Here is a 14095-nt window from a genome sequence, read left to right as displayed (position 1 = left end):
TGGGGTCTTCAAAGCTTGTAAGCAGCCATCTAAGATGCACCAATTGGTCCCAACCACCTGGAGTAAAGGAGAATGAAGAACACCAAAGACAGAAGGGAAGTATTAGCTCAAGAGACAGAAAGGGCCACATAAACCAGAGACTTCATCAGTCTGAGACCAGAAGAACTAGATGGCGCGTGGCTACCACCAATGACCACCCTGACAGGGAACACAACAGAGTCCCTGATGGAGCAGGGGAAGGGTGGGATGCAGAGCTCAAATTCTAGTAAGAAGACCAGACTTAATGGTCTGAATGAGATGGGAGGAACCCCAGAAAGCACGGCCCCTGGACTCTCTGTCAGCTCAGAACTAAAACAATTTCTGAGGCGAACACTTCAGACAAAGATTGGACTGGACTGTGGGACATAAAATCATACTCGTGAAGAGTGTGCCTCTTAGCTTAAGTAGATACATAAGACTAAACAGGCAGCTTCTGTCTGGAGGTGAGATGAGAAGGCAGAGAGGGTTAGAAGCTGTTTAAACGGACATGGGAAATCAGGGGTGGAAAGGAGGAGTGTGCTGTCACAGTATAGGGAGAGCAATCAGGGTCACATAACAATGTATGTATAAATTTTTGTATAAGAGACTAACTTGAAATGTAAACATTCACTTAAACTACAATAAACAACAACAACAGAGTCATTGTCAGGTTTTAAAGCACATAAATGACATGAAAATTTTTTTTTAGGTTTTATGGCTGGTAGACTAAAAGAAGAATGGCCATGTCAAAGACCAAAACTTGGGAATTCATGAAAAGTATAGGTAAGGGAAATATCAGTAGTTTAGTTTTTAGATAAGTTGAGGCTGGTATTACCATATACACATAATGCAAATGTCTACTACGCAGGTGGAAATAAGGCACTGAAGTCTAGGAAAAAGGTCAGGAATAAAAACACAGATCTGGGTGAGGTGCCAATCCAACAGAGGTAAAAGTGAGATAGTTTAAGTGGGTATACTTTTCAGCAAAGAATGATTAAGTGCTGAGGGTTGAACCTTAAGAAAGCCCCCATACTTAAGGGATTGAAGGAAGAAAAGGTGATATATGAGGGGGGGAAAAAAGCAAAGGGCAGAAACAGAAATAGTAAATGGTATAACAACATAATTTCAACATGTTAAGGGGTGGTCATCAGTTTCCATCTCCAATACATATATGTCAATGACAAGAGAACCAAGAGAAGGTCATCAGGTTTACCAATTAAGAAGTTATTGGTATGGAGCCGTAGAAAAATGTAGAACAAAATTCAAATTCACAAGAAAGACCAGACTTACTGGTCTGACAGAGACTGGAGAAAATCCTGAGACTATGACCCCAGACACCCTTCCAACCCAGAACTGAAGCCACTCCTGAAGTTCACCTTTCAGCCAAAGATTGGACAGGCCTATAAAACAAACAATAACACACGTGAGGAACATGCTTCTCAGATCAGTTAAGTATATGAGACCAAATGGGCAACACCTGCCCAAAAACAAACATGAGAAAGCAGGAAGGGAGAGGAAAACTGGATGAATGGAAACAGGGAACCCAGGGTGGAAAGCGGGAGAGTGCTGACACATTGTGGACACTGCAATCAATGTCACGAAACAATCTGTGTATAAATTTTTGAATGAGAAACTAATTTGCACTCTAAACTTTCACCTAAAGCACAATTATAAATAAGTAAGTTATCGATGACTTTTAGTATACTTTTAGTAGAGTTAAGGAAAGAAAAGGTGGGCAGTGGTGGTTCAGTGGTGGAATTCTTGCCTTCCACGTGGGAGACCTGGGTTCCATTTCCAGCCAATGCACCAATGCACAGCCACCAGCTGTCTGTCAGATGCTGAACAGGTTTCAGAGGAGCTTCTACACTAAGATGGACTAGGAAGATAGGCCTGGTGATCTGCTTCTGAAAATCAGTCAGTAAAAGCCATACAGATCACAGTGGTTGGATCCACAACCCATCAGGGGATGGTACAGGACTAGGCAGCATTTCATTCTGTTGTGCATGGGGTTCCTATGAGTTGGGGGCTGATTCGAGGGCAGCTAACAACAAACAAGGAAAAAAGGGGGAATGGAAATCAAATTATAAGGAGAGATAATAAAGGGAAAATAAGAATCTAAATGTCATGAATAAAGGGAATGGATTAAAAAAAGCAGTATGTTAATACAATGAAATACTGTATTACATAAAAACCAAAAACCAAACCAAACCCATTGCCATTGAGTCTATTCCAACTCATAGCAGCCCTAAAGGACAGAGTAGAACTGCCCCATAGGATTTCCAAGGAGCATCTGATGGATTCGAACTGCCAACCTTTTGGTTAGCAGCCGTAACTCTTAACCACTACGCCAACACAGTTTCCTTTATGTAGATGTATTTTATATATACTACCTAAATTCTTACTTTAATTGCTACATATCACAGAATTCAAAACAATACCAACAAAAGCAAATTATAGATATATTTAAATTGTAGAAACAAAAACAATACTATTAATTAGTATTTATGGTAAATATAACCAAAAGGAAAAAAAAAAAAACAAAAACAGTTGTCATCAAGTCAATTCTGACTCATGGTGACCTCACGTATGTCAGCATAGAACGGTGCTCCATAGGGTTTTCAATTGCTGATCTTTTTTAAAAAACATTTTATTGTGCTTTAGGTGAAAGTTTACTAGTAAATTAGTTTCCCATTCAATAATAATAATAGAAGGGTGTCTTAGGGCTATCGTCTTGATGGTTTCTCTGGTCTCTATTAAGACCAGTAAGTCTGGCCTTTTTTATGAATTTGGATTTTGTTCTATATTTTTCTTCTACTCTGTCAATGGCTAATTTTCTGGCAGTAGATCACCAGTCCTTTCTTCTGAGGATCCTCTGGGTGGACTCATACTGCCAACCTTTTGGTTAGCAGCCGAGTGCATTGTTTGCACCATCCACAGACTCCAGTATATACAAAAGCATTACAAGAAGAAGACTGAAAGATTGTTGTTGTTATTTGGTGCCATCGAGTGGGTTCCGACTCATAGTGGCCCTATGTACAACAAAATGAAACACTGCCCGGTCCTGTGCCATCTTCACCTATTTTATTATAGCGGAGAGGGGATGTGGAGAGGATGGAGGATAGGAATGAAAGGGGACTTTATCCATAATATTTCTACTTTTCACACATACAGATAGAAGCAAATATAAACTGTTTACGGTTTTTAATTCCAGGTTATCAGTCTGTAATTACTAAAATGGGAGAGCGATGTGATAGAGGTAAAGATGCCAACTGACAAAGAGAGTGTGAAATTGCTTTAATGTAAACTCAGAGATGGTTACTGTAACCTAGCAGCACCAGAAGTTGCCTAACTTCAGCCCAAGGCTGATTCCTATGAGGTAGAGGTCAGACATACCTCCACTCTCCAACCTTTTTACCAATTCTGGCTCCAGTCATCCTCCCCACGGTACTCTCTACTTCTTTGCTTGGTTCGAGAATTTGTTGCAATGACCACACAGAACTTAGACTATACTCATAATACATATACGTAGTCTACTAGGGAAGTAACAGGCTATAACTCAGGATCAGGATCAACCTGGAAGTGATAAGATACAGTTTCTCAATCAGGACAGCTTCCAAGACAGCTCTCAGCTCCTTCTCGGCCATTCCCCCAGGCAGGCTGTGCTATTAGGCCCTTCTATCGGCCACGCTAGCTTTCTCTTGGCTTCTGCCCTGCTCAGGCTAAGTGTTACAACCCTTTAGCTACACCAACCAATGACCAGAGGCACCCCATTCTGCAGCAAGCCTCCTGCCTGGAAGCACTTGGCTCTCTCTCGCTCCATGGGTCAGCAAGCTCACTGCAGCCGCCTTGCTCTGGAGCTGGGAAGCCCACTGCAGCCATCTCACACTGGAGTCAGGAAACCCACTGCAGCCATCTCGCACTGCTCTCCGGGTTCACCGCTCACACTGCTACCACCGTCTCATGCCCTCTTGCACCATCTCCAGTGTTACAGCTCTGTTTGCTGGTTCCAGGAGGGTCTTAGTGCAGGGACCCTGGGGCCAAAGCACACACTCTGCTCCCGGCTCCTCCCCTTGATGGTTTTGAGTTCCTCCTCAACCTCTGTGGGATTAGCCCTTTTATCAGCCTATTTCTTCCACCAAGACCACCTAATTTGCATGGTTATATAAACCAATCCCCGCAAGGGTTTTATGTACCTTATGCATAGTAAACTGTCCAATCCCTCTGCAAGATTGTGACCTAGCAAATTATTCTGGCAGAACTACAAACCCAGAGCCACAAAGACTACATATGAAGAGAAACCTGTTGCACCGAAGTTATATAAATCAGAAGATACTATAGCATGCTCTTAACAGAGTATGGTTTCCTTGATCTCTAAATTCCCCACAGGAATCTGGGGATGGTAACACCCTCACAGAGTAAGGATTCTAATTCATTTTGCCATTGGGGGTGGGGAGGGAGCAGATTATTCTCCAAAACAACCACAACAAATTCCTGAGTATTTAACGCAGGGATTCTGAACCCCTGCTGAGAATTTGCATTTCCACCCCAGATATAATACAACAGAATCTACATTTTAACAAGATACCAGATGATCGTATAACTTCCTGATTTACAGTGAGATGGGGAAGCAAAAGTCAAGTTCTCAGAAACAACTTTAAGAAGGTCCAGGCTTCAAATTTGAGGTCCATGCCTGCAGTTTATTAGAATATTCTTTGTCTTGTTCTCTACATATTTTAATTCTAATTTTTAGAAATTTAAGATAAAACAAAAAAGTAGATGACGATAGAGAAGGTAATATATAATAACAGACTTCTTGTTAAAGATGTGTGGCAATGAAGGAAAGAAAGAAACTAACCAAGGTTTAGATAACCTGATATAAAGGTTTATTATCAATGTTATAATTTCTGGGCAATGATATTTGTGACCCCAGATCATTTAAGGCACTAGAAAAACCACCCTCCCCTTCTCACTACTCTCAACTGTCTACCCACAGTAACTTACAGGTTCAAATAATAAATTTACATAAACAATTGCTTATTGTTAATAAAAATGAAAGGTGATCGAAATGTATATACCAATATATATTCTTTCTGGTTACAAATACTGCAATAATGAAATGTATCAAGATAAACAAGTAACTGTTAAACTAAAATCAGTTATTTGCAAAGGACAAGACAATTCAGCTTCAGCTACTAATAAAATGTCACTAGTTTAAACACCTTGAAAGATTAAGCGGTATAAAAGGAACATACCATTCACGTTACAATTAAACATATCTTCATTTTATTTGACAGTTTATGGAACACAAACATCACTAGAAATTAAGCTCCATGAAGGTAGTTTTTGTTATGTTCACTACTATACACCAAGGGCCTAGAATAGTACAAAACACGTAGGCACTCGATGTTTATTAAGTAAATTCAATAAATACAAGTGTTTAATAACTGATTCCCTATAAAGCATATAACTTTTAACCTAGAAGCAACACAACAATATATGTTATCTCATGCATGTTTCCTTAGTCTTCACAAGGATAAAATCTGTGTTGAAGAAATATGCAAACCACGGGCAAGTTTTTGTGCTAAATTTTGTCTCTCAAAAATTGCCACCCAAAGGCCAGGCTAGGGGGAAGCAAAATTCAAGGTAAGAATTCTGGGCCCTAATAGGCTAACGTATTTTAGTCTGTTGGGCTTGTCAATGTTCTTCAAATGAACCACGTGAGGAATGTTCAACTTGCATATAGGGCCAGCCCAGTTTGTGTGTTGCTATGATGCTGAACAAGTTTTAGTGGAACTTCCAGATTAAGATAGACTAGGGAAAAAAAGCCTGGCAATCTACTTCCAAAAATTAGCTAATGAAAACCCTATGGACCACAATGGTCCGATTCCCAAACCATCGCTGCACAGGACTGGGCAGCATTTCATTCTCTTGTACATGGAGTTGCCATGAGTTGCGGGTGACTCGACTGCAGCTAACAACAAAAAATATGAAGAAGATGGGGAAAAAACTGACACACTACACTAGGGTCTTAAGTATCTGACAGTCTGCCTAACATACGAATAGAATAGTGTTCATTGTTTTATAAAGTGCTTTCATGTGTTCTCATTTGAGACTCAATAACCCTGTGAGGTAGCATACTTCCATTTTACAAATGAGGAAATGCAGCCTCAGAATTTAAGTCCAAAGTGTCACATAGCTAGTAAGGGGCAAAATTAGAATTTCATGATTTCCATCTCTAAACCACAAGCTTTTCTGACTATACTACACTACCTCTTGTCATGAAATAATCCCTTAGTGTCTAAGCCAGTAGTTTCAACCACATTAGAAACATCTGGAAAGCTTCTGAAACTATAGATACCTAAGTCCCACCCTCCAGAAATTTGTTAACTAAAGGTCTTATGCAAGGCCCCAAGCAAGCATTCATAGTTTAAAATGCTCCCCAGGTGATTCTAATGTGGAGTCAGGTTTCAACTTGGAACACCAAAGTTCACTGCAGCACTATTCGCAATAGACAGAAGGTGGAAAAAACCTAAATGTCCATCAATAGATGAATGGATAAACAAAATGCGGTGCTGTATCTACATATAATGGAATATTAGTCAGCCATAAAGAGAAGCAAAGTCCTGAAAAATGCTACAACATAGCTAAACCTTGAAAACATTATGCTCAGTGAAATAATTCAGACACAAACGGACAAATATTATATAACCCCACTTAAATGAAATATCTAGAATAGGCAATCGTACAGAGATCAAAGTTTATTAATACTTAGCAGGGGCAAGAGGGAGGGGGAAAGGGAAGCCGTGAGTATCTGTTTATGACGATGAAAAACTTGGCAACAAATACAGGGATGGGTGCACAACATGATTAATGTAACTGATGTCACTAAACTGTACATCAAAAAAGTGCTGAATTGGCAAATACTGCGTTTTATACACACATGCACCTATATATTTTTACAACAATAAAGAAATTTTGCAGAAAAAGAATCTACTTTGAGGTATGTCAAACGGTACAGAAGATGAAGTTAAGTCAGTGTTATGGTCACCTGTTTCAGTAACTGAAGCCAGAATTTCCTAGTTTTTGTTGGGAGGTTTTAAACACTTCACTAGTACTATTTGGCTTCTTTTTACTTTTATGGAAATTTCCAAAGAGCACACGAACACAAGAACTTTTATAAAAAGTGACCTTCATAAAAATGAAAGCAGCAGGCCCTCAGAGGAGGGGAAAAAAAATCTATTACAAAATACTCTGTCAAAGTAGGGCCCTATCTGATTGGAATTGGCAATGGCAGGAAGCAACCTCCTCTGGGCATATTTTAGTAGTCCTCATATGGAGACCCGGTGACAAAGTGGTTAAGAGAATGGCTGCTAACCAAAAGGTCGGCAGTTCGAATACCAGCTTTTCCTTGGAAACCCTATGGGGCAGTTCTACTCTGTCCTATAGGGTCGCTATAAGTTGGAATCGACTCGACGGCATTGGGTTTGGTTTTCAGTGTTTTTTTGATACATGCATGAAAGGAGCCCTGATGGTGCAATGGTTAAGCATTCATTTTGATTTGTAGGATTGTTAGTTTCCTTTGTGGTTACCTTAATACTTACCCCTATTTTTCTAAGTTTATACCAGTCTTTTATTTCTTTATATCACCTTGACTTCCCCTCCATATGAAAAATCTATGTCTATATTTTTTAAGTCCCTCTTTTTTGTTTTAATGTTGTCCTTTTTTACATATTGATATCTCTGTTTCCCTATTTTCAATGTTTTAGCTTTGATGTATTTTTGACTTCCCTATCTGAGTCAATATCTGGTTGCTCTGTCCTGTGTTCCAGTCTTGCGTTGTTATCTGATGTCACTGATTTTCTAACCAGAGGACTCCCTTTAGTATTTCTTGTAATTTTGGTTTGGTTTTTGCAAATTCCCTAAACTTCAGTTTATCTGTAAAAGCCCTAATTTCATCATCATATTTGAGAGGCAGTTCTGCTAAATATATAATTCTTGGCTGGCAGTTGCAATGGTTAAGCATTCAGCTGCTAATAGAAAGGTGAGTGGTTCGAGCCCACCAGTGGCTATGCAGGAGAAAAGACCTGGCGATATGTTCCTGTTAAGATTTCAACCTAGAAAACCCTATGGGACAGGTCCACCCTGTCCTATTGGGTCACGGAGTAGGAACCAACTCCAAGGCACATAACAACAACAAACACGCATGGGAGTCCCTGGGTGGTGCAAAGAGTTGATACACTCAGCTGGTATCCACCCAGTGGTGCCTCAAAAGGCCTGGCGATCTACTTCCGAAAAAAATCAGCCACTGAAAACCCTATCGAGCACAGTTTTTACTCTGACACACACAGAGTTGCCATGAGTTGGTGTTGATACGACAGCAACTGTTAGTTTTTTTTTTAAATACAATTTGCCAGTATGCTAAATTATAATAGAAGGAAAATCCGGTAAACTGAGAAATAAATTAATGCATTTGTTCATACAACACTTACTGATTACCTGTTGAGTAGCAGAATCAGTGCTAGAACTCAAGGTAAACAATGATAAGTTTCTGTCTTCCAGGAACTTGTAAACTACATACGTAAGGAAAGGGTAGTCAATACAATGTCGGACTGCTAACCTGAAACAAAGACTGAATTAACCAACGATCACCCCAACTGGAAAAAACTTACATAGTTTCTATCAACTTCGGTGTCTCAAAATTCTAAGCTACAAAAGAAATGTCCATGTCATCTGGGTAGAGGTGTACTCTTGAGTGATTTATGTTCTGGGTGTGGCAGACACACACAGCATTTAAATAGTAAAATCTCAACTAAGGGAAGCCCTTCTTTTACAACATCTTACAGTTGGAACTTAGCACAAAGAGCTGTACCACCTGCTGAACAGAGTGGAAAGTGATGTCTGTTGAGAATAGCAAGCAACCACAAACATTATGCATTAGCCTGTACAATTGGCTATACCAGGAAGACCTGGTTAGAGAAAAATGCGCGTTACGAGTCTCCAAAAAATCATGGTAGAACCCATGGACTAAAATTTGAACAGCAGAGGGCAGTGCAGCTGACTACACAAAAAAAGTTTTAACAACTGGAGCCCCCCAAAATGGGCAACCGGCTTCAGTATAGGCTGAAACTTCGTCAATGAACTCAACTAATCGTAAAGTACGCTAACTGGCCAGCGATGGGATTCATGTGGCTGTTTTCCATAACCTCTACTCTTGTTTGACCGTTAAAGCTCCATTGCGGATACTATGATCTTACAGTTTGGGAGTGGGAATGGGGAGTTGGGGGAGAAATGCTTATCCTTGGTTTTTGGAAAGAGCCTTTAAATTGTAGGAGGGTCATTCTCCTGAAAGATAATCTGGTCCTTCTTGCCAGTGACATCGGTGACAAACACAACATAGTTGGAGAGGAGGGAACAAGGAAAAGAAACTAATCCTGTGGGTTAACGTGAGCTCCTCTCATTTTAAAAACGGCCTTCCAACAAATTAGACGCTATTTCTCAACTAAGTTTCCCTCTAATCTACAAACCGAGGCCGCCCGCTCTGTCCTCCCCCGAGTATAAACTTCAAACTTTCTGCCCCTCACACGGCCCCTCGGCCGTGGAACTCCTCCGGGCACGTCGGACTCTTCTCACGAAGAGCCTCGAGGACGGGCGCGAGGAGAGGCAGAGCGACCGTCCGTGACTCCCGTCCTACCCCAAAGCTGCCCGTACCTGTCCAGCATCTGCTGCAGGGCTTGGTCCGGCATCGTCAGCGAAGCCGGCGTACTCGGCACTCCCCAGTGGACCCGCTGAGGGCCGGGCCCAGGGACAATAGCACTGAGAGGCGGCGGCGGCGGCGGCGGCAGAGTAGGCCTCAGTCCGGTGGCAGCTGCGAACCCGCCACCCAACCTTCCGGGACGGCTCCGCGAACCCGGCAGAGGCGGTGCGCGGCCTGCGGGTGTCCAGAGGTGGCGGTGGGGAGCGAGGAGGAGGAGACTGGGGCAGGGAGGCGGCGGTCGCGGCCCGGGTTCCTATCCGTCGGCCGGAGGTTCCGGTCCATGGACCGCGGACGCCGAGTTGCTGCCGGCGGAGGAGCTACCTCTGTGAGGTAAGAGTCACCGCCTCCGTGCGCGCCGGGGTCACGACGCAGGGCGGCCCAGAGCAGCCTGGGAGATGTAGTCCTCGGACCGTCCCCGCTAGAGGCTGCACAGCCCGCCCCGACCACCGCCGCCGCGCCCGCCGCCGCCCGGCCGGCGCCCTCCGGTTTCCTTCCTTCGGGGGGAAGGATGTCCTTCGGGCCGCTTTCCAAGAAGCAGCAGGATGTGTCGCTCCACTGTCAGTAGCAACAAGGTCAGCCTTCCTTGCCTGTTTCTTTTCCCCGCACCTCTTGCCCTCAGGTGGGACGGAGCCAGGTGAGGAGAGGGAGCTGGAAGGGCCATTCCTCGCCAGGGTCTACAGCCCCGGCCCCGGCGTTGGGGCGGGCCTTGGCGAGGATGGGGGTAGCAGAAGTCCCTTCTAAAGCTGAGGCCAGCCTCTCCCTCTCAAAACCTGTTTTGGGAAGTTACACAATCCCCAGGAAGGTCGGATGCTCTGGTGCGTGAGGTTATTCTTGGGGGGTCGGTGGGTAGGGTCTGTCTTGACCAGATGGCTTCTAGCCGAGCCTCTCAGAGTGTGTTGGGGCGGGGGTGGGAATAAAAGGATTATTCTCTCCCTCTCAAGGAACCTTCTAAAATATGCCTGGGCTTTCAGGACTTGACGGCAGTCTCCAAATGGAACATGTTCGTGAATAAACAGCTCTTGCTTACTCAGCTGTGGGTTGTCAGGGATGTTTGCTTCTCTCTGCTGCTGGCCACTGTTAACCATTTTTAGTCACCTTGACACCTCCAAGCAGGTGGATAGGGAGAATCAAAAAGGAATCATAAGTCACTGGTTGGGTCATTTTTCTGACGCTCTAGATTCCTAGAGCTTTGGCGGGAGGAGAGAGCTTTGGCTAAAAAGAATGCGTATTTTGGGTGACCTGTGGCGTTCTCTAGTGCTGTGCTTGGTAGGACGCCTGATAGTTTTCCCTTGATTATGCTTAATTTCCCCCGCATGATGGTTAATTTTACCTTGAATTGAAATGTGTTTTTTAAGCTCTTGTTTATGTAGAATTTTACAATCAACTCTTAATTTCTCTCTTCAAAGTCGGCTCCCTGGATATATTTGAACTAGAATGTACATTGCCAGGAAAAAAACAAAAATAACATGTGACCAGAGGTTTAGTTGGCCTTCAGCTTCTGAAATATGCTTTTATCAAAGGTTTTGGGGGAAATTTATATAACTAATTATAATGAACGATCCACCTTTTTCTAATGAAATGAGAAACAGACCCCCGCTAGGGAAGGAAAATGAATAGTTTTAATTAGAGTGTCTAATATTTTAAACTCTGATTTGTTGCTTTTTGTACTGTATAAACCTCCCCTTACTGTGTACTTATCTCTTAAGCAATTGTCAGCCACAGGAGATGTGGCTTAAGAATTTGATCCTAGCATATTGATTAGACTGCTGCAAACTCCATTTAGTGTTATGATTTACACTAAAAGGAATTCTCACCTCGTCTTAGAATTTCTATTCTAAGATTAGATTTTATATCAGCCTTTTTATGAAAAACCAGTTTCTTGGCTCTGTTAAAAACTCTTTGAAATAGAAAAAAAATAAATTTCTGTTATTCTCTTAAGAGTAATTAGCACCTGATCCAGTAATTCCACTCCTAGGTGTTTACAAGAGAAGTGAAAACATATCTCCACACAAAGACTTTACATGAATGTTCATAGCAACATTTATCATAATAGCCAAAAAGTGGAAACAACACAAATATCCATCAATTGATAAATAGATAAACCAAATGGGGCATATCCCTACAATAGAGTATTATTAGGCAGTAAAAAGAAATAAAGTGACTACCTGGGTGAACCTTGAAAACATTATGCTAAGTAAAAGGTGCCAGTTACAAAAGAACACACATTGTTCGATTCCATTTATATGAATTGTCTAGAATAGGCAAATCCATAGAGACGAAAAGTAGATTAGTGGTTGTCTGGGGCTGGAGGAGTTGGGTGGAAATGAGGAGTCACTGCTAATAAGTACAAGGTTTCTTTTTGGGGTTATGAAATGTCCCAGAATTAGACAGTGGTGATGGTTGCACAATTTTGTGAATATACTAAAAACTACCAAACTGTATACTTTACAAGGGTGAATATTACTGTATGTGGATTATATCTCAATGAAAAAAAGTAAGAAATGAAACAATTAGATTATGGTGATGGTGGCACGACTGTAAATATACTAACAAAACATTGAACTGTATGCAGGTAGTCCCTGACATAAGACGGAGTTCCATTCCAACAACTCTATCATAAGTCGGTTCTGACATAAGTCAAATACCTCATTTTTTTTTAGTTTTCATTATTATTACCTTTTATTATCAGTATCTTTATAAATCATAACTATGAACATCTGCAAGTGAACATCTGAGAATGATAACAGCAAATTACATGCTGCAATGTTGTATATAGTACATCTTACTAAAGATAAAGTATACAAAAAAAGAAACGGTGTGGAGACTTCCGGGCAACATGGTGACATAGTCAGAAGCACCATGCCGTCCCTCCGCAGCAAAGATCAGAAAAACTAAGTCAAACAGAGTCAAACATCAGTCCTGAAACCCTAAGCATCAAATGAAGAGATAAGTCAGCCAAGCACCGTATGGAATAAGAAACTGACCGAGAACAGAGAGCGAGGAGAGATACATGCAGAGGTCCCCTATCAGCTACCACAGCACAGATCCACCATCTTGGACTCCTATTGGAGATCGGTGAACAGGGGGTACGAGAAAGCAGCTTCACAGAGCCTCCAGCAGGAGACAGAACAGCTGGTAACCAGCGATATATGCTTTCCCACCCCCCACACTTATTCACCTATTCACCCCCACTTAGCCTCCTCTGCATCCTGCAGCCACAGTCTCTTGGCCAGGAAGCACCAGCTTTACCCTGGTGTTGCTTGGATTCCACCCACCCACACTGGCCCGCTCCCTGACTGCCTTTTATTGGCAGCTGGTGTTGCTTTTTTTCCACTTCTTTAGATTTCTTCCTTACCTCTCACCACCTCCCCCTCCTTTCTCTCAAATATCTGGCTCCCTGTGCCATCTTTGCTTTTCCTGAAAGGCTGTGAAACACTGCTCCACTGTGAAACTGTTTCCTGGCCCATGCTGCCACACTGGTGGGACCTCTGGTGCTTTTTTGTTTGTTTGCTCTGATTTGTTCTGGTTTGTTTGTTTGTTTTCTTTTTCTTTTCTCAGCTTTGGAGCCTCTTCTAGCCGGGCAGTGCCGCGCGGCTTGGAGGCTACTCCTTTACTCTGCGCAGACGCACAGGGATATCCCTGGGGGCATTTCTTTTTTCTTTCTTTTTTTTTTTTTTTGGTTTTGGGTTTTTTTTTTTTCGTTTCCTTGTTTTGTTTTCTTCTCTCCTTTATTCCGTTTTTGTCTTTCTTCATTTCCAGCTTCTCGATTTATTCATTTTTTTCTTTTACCCTTTTCTCTTTTTTCATTTTTGTTTTTCCCTATTTCTCAGTCTCTCATCTCTCCACTCCAATAGCAAGCTCCTTTAGCACTCTTTTTTGTTTGTTTTTGGCTCCTGTTCCTCTCTCTCTCCTCTTTCCCATACCCATCTTAGCTCCACACATCATAATCTACCCCCTCCTTCCTATCTGCCTGCACCATGTACTGAACAGCACACTCCCAAGCAGCACAGGTATGACCTACTGGAACCTGCCCTGCACTGATTCCTGGTACACACTGTCAGCCCTGGTACGTGCCACAAACAACCCATCCCAGCAACTCCCCTTTAGCTGGACCTGCCCTGCTGTACCATACCTGAGTGACTGACCCTGCCCATTGGAGAAGGAGGTAAAAAGTAATGTGCTCACAGACAAGCAAACTACAAAGAATGCACAGCCCACCTGCTCAGACATAACCAAATAGAACAAAAAAGCAGGACAAAACAAACAAATCTACAATCAATAAATGAGGAAAATAACCACTGAATACCCCGAAGACAGCAGACA

The 14095-nt window shown here is 42.3% G+C and overlaps 2 protein-coding genes across 2 annotated transcripts in view; one reads left to right on the top strand and one right to left on the bottom strand.

The window, feature by feature from the left end:
- Nucleotides 1-10108, bottom strand: part of MARCHF5 (membrane associated ring-CH-type finger 5) — a 57160-nt gene extending 47052 nt beyond the window's left edge. The window contains exon 1 of the mRNA XM_004369932.2: nt 9727-10108. Coding sequence (XP_004369989.1) covers nt 9727-9761 — 35 coding nt within the window. The 5' untranslated portion in view covers nt 9762-10108. The remainder of the gene's footprint in view (nt 1-9726) is intronic.
- A 57-nt stretch (nt 10109-10165) lies between these two features.
- Nucleotides 10166-14095, top strand: part of CPEB3 (cytoplasmic polyadenylation element binding protein 3) — a 221316-nt gene continuing 217386 nt past the window's right edge. Inside the window, exon 1 of the mRNA XM_004369929.2 lies at nt 10166-10344. The gene's annotated coding sequence lies outside the window, so the exon portion shown is untranslated. The remainder of the gene's footprint in view (nt 10345-14095) is intronic.

Source organism: Trichechus manatus, unplaced genomic scaffold (genome assembly GCF_000243295.1).
Source record: "Trichechus manatus latirostris isolate Lorelei unplaced genomic scaffold, TriManLat1.0 scaffold00007, whole genome shotgun sequence".
NCBI lineage: Eukaryota > Metazoa > Chordata > Mammalia > Sirenia > Trichechidae > Trichechus > Trichechus manatus.
This window is presented reverse-complemented; position numbering and strand designations above follow the sequence as displayed.